At 49.6% G+C, this 7500-nt stretch overlaps 1 protein-coding gene across 1 annotated transcript in view; it reads right to left on the bottom strand.

The window, feature by feature from the left end:
* HOXC10 (homeobox C10) overlaps window positions 1-3678 on the bottom strand; it is a 4177-nt gene extending 499 nt beyond the window's left edge. Inside the window, exon 1 of the mRNA XM_017838786.1 lies at window positions 2889-3678. Within this exon, the coding sequence (XP_017694275.1) occupies window positions 2889-3672 (784 nt within the window). The 5' untranslated portion in view covers window positions 3673-3678. The remainder of the gene's footprint in view (window positions 1-2888) is intronic.
* Window positions 3679-7500: the final 3822 nt, after the last annotated feature.

The raw sequence follows: 7500 nt of genomic DNA, 5'->3' as shown, positions 1-7500 counted from the left end.
TTGCCTCTGGGCAAAATTAAAATAATAATAATAATAATAATAATAATAATAATAATAATAAAAAAAGGAACTGGGCCGCCTCTCTCTCCTGAGGGTTTTAGGGAGGGCAGAGCAGGTTTGGAGGAGGTAAAAAGGGGGTGATTTCAACCAGTCGGTGCCTGCGAGTAAACCGGTGGTAGCAGCGCGCACCTCCACCTCCCCAGCAGCGCCGGGGGCCGCAGAATATCCCGGGATGAATCTCTTCGGGCTTAAAATCCCGCTGCTGGAAAATCCTCCGCGCTCAGCGATGCGTATTTCGGGGGGGCTTTCCCCCAACCACCCTTTGTCACCCCCAGGAAAAAGCCCCATCGCTTCTCTGGGCTTTTTAAAGGAACCTCAGAGGCTGAAAGTGTCATTTTTGAGGGGGAAAGGAATTAATTTTTCCGCCCCCTCCTCCCGACCAGCCTTTTCCGTCAAGCGTCTTTTTGGCGAGCCGGGGGCTGTATGAAATACATTTGCCTTTTCTGAGCCGCGCGGGTACAAACAGGTAAATTGGGAGGTGATGGTGACCCCCCGGACACTCCCCGCACCCCTCCAGATCCGCACACGGACACGCCGGGGGAAGGCAAACGTATTTCACACGGACGTAAATAAATAAACACCGGCAGATACTTGGGCTTTGAATTTGGTCATGAGCAGCTCCTGGCGCACCAGCGGCCGGCCGAGACTGGAGCCCAAACTGGAGCAAAGCGAGTCCCGCGCTTGTAGCAGCTCCTCGGCGCCGAATTGGGGAAATTCAAAGGGAAAAAAACTCCATTTAGCCAAAGGCACCTTCGAAATTTTAGCCCGAGTGGAGCCGCTTTGGCGTTCGCCGAAAACCTTGAATGCTCCCAAACCTTGGAAATCCCCTTGAAGCGCTCCCGCCCTCCCCCAAATGCTTGAGAGACGCGAGAAAGGTCTCTCACCTTCTGCAGAGCAACAAAAAAACCCCCCCGGGTTCAACACAAACGAAAATTGGAGCTAGCAAAGGTTTTGAAACGAAGCGACAGAAACAGAAAGGAACAAAAATCCGCCCCAAATTGTCTCCGATCATTTGAAACCACCTCAAACAACACGAAATATCTTTTAAATCGCAAAAAATATCTCCCCAAACCTGGGAAGTGCCGTCTTTCTCCGCGCATCCATTTTAAATTTAACATCCGAAGTGAAAGGAACCCTTTGTCTTTATTTATTTTTTTTTTCTTTATTTCCGCCCATATCGCAAATCCAACCCGAAATAACCTTTCTTTCGGGTTAACTCCCACCAAAACCTCTCTTGGCGTGGGCATTGAAGGCGCTTTGTCGCAGATTAAGTTTGCAGGGGTTTTGATAACCTTGACTTTGCTTTTTTTTTTTTTTTTCCCCCTTTGTCGTGCGCGTGTGGAATTGCGGCTGAGCTGTCAGATAATAATATCATTTCCCTCTGACGGAGAGGGACGGGATTTCCAAAAAAAAAAAAAAAGAAAAAAGAAAAGAAAAGGGAAATAATAATTAAAAAACCCTAAAGGTGCGTGTGCGTGTGCGTGATTGGGGGGGAGAAGAATAAAGTGTTTCTGGGTTCTGCTTTCATCAAGGCCAATTTTGGGGGCAGGAACGCCAGAGGACAGGTTTTGTTGGTGCCACAGAGCCGAGGCGTGTGCGTGGGGGTCCGCACACGACCCTCCCGCGTGAACATCCCCCCGCAGAGCCCCCGGGCCAGGTTTCTGCCGCGGAGCCCTAATTATAGCCCGGCCTCTGGCCCACGGCGCAGATCTGAATCCACATTCCACAGGCGAACCCTGCAACGGAGCCCGAGCCGCCTTCGCCAGCAACTTTTTCGCTCGGGAAATTCAATCCAGCCCCTTCACGAGATCCGCGACTCCTCGAGAAGCCCCCGAAGCCCCCAAGCCTCGGGAGCAGAGCAGAGGAACGAGCCCGAATATTCGCAGCCGCGCGGATTTTCGGGCCAACGCGCCTCGTTCTCTCCGGCGAGAATCAAAAACGCGCTCAAATGAAAGCCTCGCTTCGGAAAATGCCAAACTTAAAACATCTGCTCAACACACAGAAACAATTTTTTTCGCCTCCGCGAACGAGACCTCGATCCGCCAGGAATAAAAAAAAAATAAATAAAAAAATAAAATTAAAAAAGCCTTTTTTTTTTTTTCTCCTTCCCCCCTCTCTCCGAGTCTCCCCACGAGCTTCCCAGCCCTGAAAAGGAGCCGCAGCTCCCGCCTGGAGCTCGGGAAGCTGCAAATTCCACCCCACGCGTTTTCATTTTCATTTTTTTTTTCTCCCCCACCCCCTCCCGCCGCACTTTTAACACCGAGCAAAAGCCAAAGAGGACAAATTTCCCTTCGCGCGCGGCAATGAAACATTTGCATAGAAAGCGATATGAAAAGGGGGGTGTGTTTTAAAAATCGGGGTTCATCCGCCTTAAAAAACACAACACCCCCTCCCCAACAACCCCCCCCGGCGAATAAACCCCGAGTCTCTGCGATCTCAAAGCGAAGCCACTTCGTCTCTTTGCGTTTTGCAGCCGGGATTGCAAAGACCAATTTTTTTATCTCTCTCTTTTTTTTTTTTTTTTCCATAATAAAGCAGATTTTCTCCACATCAACAGCGAGCTCTCCCGCAGCTCTCTACTCCCTTTTCTCACATCATACACATATATACGTATATTTAACAACACCCCCCTCCAAACGTTTGAAGAGGAATGTCTTTCCCCCGAAAGGCAGCAACAACACAGAACATTTCGACGCCCAATTTCTGCGGGAGAAGTTGCCTGGGCAGAGAGCACACAACTGCACGTCCACATCACCCCCGCTTCTCCTCAGCTCTGGACGATCACTAATTGCCGAAATTAGCTCCCGAAAAATGAATGATTGCCTTACCTTTCGCTTCGTTGTCAGAATTGTCAGTGCTGGTGTCAGTGCTTTTATTCAGCTCCTTCTCTGCGTCCGAAGGACTTATTTTGGGTGCGGGGGCGCTTTTTTCTGTTTTAATGTCGCCCGTGGCCGTGTTCTGGGCATTATCTGTTTTTGTGTTTTCGGGGAAACTCACTTTAGCCACCGGGGGCGGCGGCGGAGGCGGCGGAGGCGGCGGTGCCGGTTCCAGATGCTCGTTCCTTGGGTTCAGGCTCGCCCTGGATTCAAAACTTGCCTCAAACTCATTTGGATTGCTGCAGTTGGACGTCTTCTCCATGGAGGGGTAACCTTGGCTCGCCCGGTAGTAGCTAGGAACGGGGACTTCATGGTCATTTAGGCAGGACTCAGGCATTTGGTTGGGGTAGAGGGCTGTCTCTGTGGCACTTTTGGCCCTTTTCTCAGCGTTATACATACAGCAAACATTCTCTTCCTTGACATTGGTCGGGAAGGAGCAGGATGGGAGCTGTCTCGCAACAGGTTGCTCGATCCTGTACGTATTTTTGGGGTCACACCAAGTGTCTAGCTGAGACAGGTAAGATGGATAGGTGCTGAGAGACAAGGTAGCGCTATTCACCTCGTCCCTTTTGGAAAGAGACGGGATAATTCCACAGTTCCTCATGACTCCGCAGCTGAAATCGCTCCCAGGCTGCATGTACATCCCTTGGCTGGAGGAATAATTCTCCCCTCTACAGGTACCGGCCAACGAGTCCATCAAAAACGAGTTAGAAGTCACATTGTTGGGACATGACATTTTCAGAGAGGGTTTTTAAGGAGGAATACTCCAGCCAGGGGCTGACATCTTTTTTTTAGGGGGAAAAAATATCAAGCACCATAATTATCCACGCATCGCTCTCCCCCCCTCCACCCCCCCACGTGACGCCCAGGCCAATGAGGATTGAAAATGGCCTTGATGATTCAGACGGGGACGACGTCACGGGGGTCAAGTTGTCGCGACCGGGGAGCGGCATCGTGGAGCAACAGCGACATCTGCCCGCGCCGGGCCGGGACCTTCACGTTGAACAAAGGCAGAGCCCCTGCGCCCCTGCTCCCCTCCCGCCCGTTTGTTTACCAACCGGAGCCGCGCGTGGCCGAGGGGCGAAGGGAAAAAAAAAAAAAAAAAGAGGGGGAACAAAAAAAAAATAAAGGCGATTTAAAAAAAAAATAATAATAAAAAAAAAAATCCCACCCCGATATACGCCTTTGAAAAATTCGGCGAGAAACGGGTAAAATTGAAATTAAAAAAAAAAATAAATTAACGTCCCTCACCCTTTTTTCCTCCCTCTGCCGCCGCCGCCTCAAAGTCCTCTTTTTACGCCCCAAAAAACGCGGAGATTTTTTTTTAATTGTTGCTTCCCAACCCTCCTCCTCCTCCTCCCCTTCTCCTTCCTCCACTCGGCTGCTCCTTCCTCCCCCTCCCGAGCCAAGGCTGGGCACGGGCGAGCTCGGGGCTCCTCCGGCTGCGGCGCCGCCGCTTCTTGGCCGCGATTTTATTCTTATTAAAATGATTTTGGCGATGGGAAAGGGGGGCTGGAAGGGCTTTGGGGGGACGCGCTTTGCTTTTGCCGTTTCGAGAAAGATGGGAGAGGAGAAGAAGGGCGGGGGAGGGAGGGGGGGAGAAGAAAATTGGGGAATAATTCAAAGACCCTCCGGGCAGGCTTTTCCCGAAACCCCGAAGCTCCTCGGAGCAGGTTGGATATTTCCCCAGCAGCTTTTGTAATGAAGAAAAAGACGGTGAAATCCTACTTTTGCTTTCTTTTCATTTTTTTATATGGGTTTTTTCCCCCCCCTTCCTTTCCCCGCAGCAAAGCAGCTTCGACTTCCCCGCCTCTGCGAAAACAGCTTTTTTTAATTATCCACTTTTCATTCCCGAACTGCCTTAAGTTTCTGGGCTAAAATGGCATGTGCGGTGTGTGCAGAGAGAGAGAGAGGGGAAAAAAATCCTCGTGGAGGGGGAAAAAAGGGGTCGGATTCGGGAAAAGCCAGCAACTTTCAGCTGGCGAACTGCAAGGGAGCGGCGGCGTGGTGGGTTTGCTCCCGTCTGTCCGTCTGTCTCCGTCTGCTCCCTCTTTCTCCCCGGGAATTATCTACTGGAGGGCAAATAAAACCCAAAACACAACCCTCCAACCCGGGACTCACTGATAGCACGCAAATAAACCCCTTTGCACGCTGAAACTTTGGGGATTCGCTGGCGGTTTTATTCGATTTTTCATTTTTTTCCTGCAGCGATTTCGCGAGCAAAGTTACTTTTCTCTCCAATATTTCCCCCCGCTCCTGTTTTAGTGGCGCGGTTCGCTGCGATGGCACCTCAAGTTGTTGTTTTCTTTTCAATTTTAAACCTCCCAGCGAGATTTTGATGCCTCGAATAGGTCGGGAATTTGCACCTCCGCGGTTCTCGTGCCCTCCTTCCCCCCCCTCAACTTTATTTTCTTTATTATTTCGAAGTCGTGTCGTAATTAAGATCGATGGGCTTCTCCCATCATTTTCCACCGGCGCGGTGCAGTGGTTGGGGGTGAACTCTGGTTTTGGGTGAAACGTTGGCTCAGGAGACTGGCGGATAAATAAATAAAATGGGAGATAGTCGGGAATTTCAAGATCATTACGGTCAGAAAGACGCGGGTTCAGAGTCACTTTCAAGGGAAACAAAAAGAAAACGCCACCTTTCCTTTAAAAAAAAAAAAAAAGAAAGAAAGGCGAGGGGGAGAATAAGAAGAAAGAAAAAAACCCCAGAAAAATAAGGGAGAAAAGCAAAAGAAAGGACAAAAGAAAGGGAAAAATAAAATGGAGGGGAGGGGGGAAAGAAGAAGGAGAGAAAAAAAAAAAAGGAAAGGCGCAAAATCGCGGGGGAGAAAAAAGTACATTGGGACAGAGAAAGTGGAACTTGACCGTTTGGGGTGATTTGTAACGGTTTAGAGCAAAGTCCTACTTAAATATTCTCACGTCTGCAAAGCTGTTTTCCCAAAGATTTTCCAAAGCAGGGCTGTAAAATTCCCCTCGCCTGAACTTTCCGGGGCTTTGCGGGTCTTCTCTCCGCCTCGAGCGGGACGAATTTCTACGTCTTAGGCCGAAAAAGCCTAAAAGTGCCTGTTCCCAGTTCCTGGGTGCCCTTCCCCAGCCCGGGAAGAGCTTTCGGAGGCTTCAGACGCCATTTGGTTCCCCCTGGAAAGCTATTTGCCACTTTATTGCCTCTATTTGTGTTATCTGCATAGGTCTTTTTAAAACAGTTTGATAGAAATCGTTCGCTTTTATGATATCCAACGAAAATTCCACATAATATTTATAAGCAAAGAATAAAACTTTAGTGCGGGGAGCCAATATTTTCTCATTTATAGGTGATGAAATTAAAGCCCAATGCAATTTTTTAGTATATTGCGCTTTTTTTTTTCCTTCCCCTCCCTCCCAGGTCTGATTTTTTTTTTATTTCTCCCCCCAATTTTCTACTTTATTTTTGCAGCTGATGTGGCGGCCCAATGTGTTCGGCGCTGCTCAGTCGAACAGCCACACATGTGCTTTTTTGGGGGACACCAAAATTTGACCTCATAGTTTCCTGCATTGTCCGCCTCCAGGTTAAATAGGTTTTCCCGATTTTTTCCCCCTTTTTTCCCCCCTTATTCCGGTGTTGCTGCTGCCGAAGGAGAAGAATCGCAGGGAGCACCTCAAACGTGCCATTAAATAATCTGAATTTTGCCTCTCCAAAGAGAACCGGGCGCTCCACGGGAGCGTCTCGAGCGAAACTCCCCCATCCAGGTTGGTGGAGAGAGAGGGGGAAAAAACGGTGCTGGAAACCACATCTTTTATGAATGTGTAAACGTTGCGAGTATAAAATAAAGATTTACACCGTTCGCGGGCGTTTTGTTGACCGGGTTTTGCCAGCACGAGCTGCCGATGCGAATGTTGGAAGAGTTTCGAGCCTCTTTTCGCCGGTTGCTGATCAGCATCTTGGGGACCGAAGGGACGAGTAAATATAAAATCAGATTTTTCATGAAATACGAGCTGGATACATCCCCAAACTTCACCGCGATGCGCTTTTGGCCCGTGGAAACAGGGAAAAGTTTGACGTGGGGAAGCAGCACAAGAGGCGTCTCCAGGAGACCGAATATTGTTTAAAGTTGAAAATAATTAGAAGTATGATAAACATGGGTCATTAATGGAAAGAGGAATAAAATTCATCAGCCTAAGTGGAACCCCCGTCGGGAAAAATGCTTCAGTCTAATTACGGAAAATAAATACGAACAAATGCTATTAAAACTTAAAAGGAAGGGGAGTCCGCCCGCGGTTAAAGGACTTTAATAACCCATTTGGAATTTTACACACTTGGAGAGGGATCCGGCCACGTCCCTCCAACCCACGCGGGGCCGGGAACCCGCTCCCCCCGCGGGGCTCCCACCCGGCCCCTTCTGGGCCACTTCGGGGGGGGTTTGGCCAATGAACTCCGAGACCAACGAGCCAAAAAACTTGGGTGGGTGTGTGTGGGGGGGTTGCCCTTCCTTGTTTTCTCCTCGCCCGGGAGGAGGGGGGGGTGTCCCCGCGTCCTCTCGTTGTCCCCAAGGCCCCCAAACCTGCCCAAAACCTGCCCAAAACC

The sequence above is a fragment of the Lepidothrix coronata genome, unplaced genomic scaffold (genome assembly GCF_001604755.1).
Source record: "Lepidothrix coronata isolate B3197 unplaced genomic scaffold, Lepidothrix_coronata-1.0 Scaffold358, whole genome shotgun sequence".
Lineage (NCBI taxonomy): Eukaryota > Metazoa > Chordata > Aves > Passeriformes > Pipridae > Lepidothrix > Lepidothrix coronata.
Note: the sequence above shows the minus strand (reverse complement) of the source record. Positions and strands in the feature narration are given on the sequence as shown.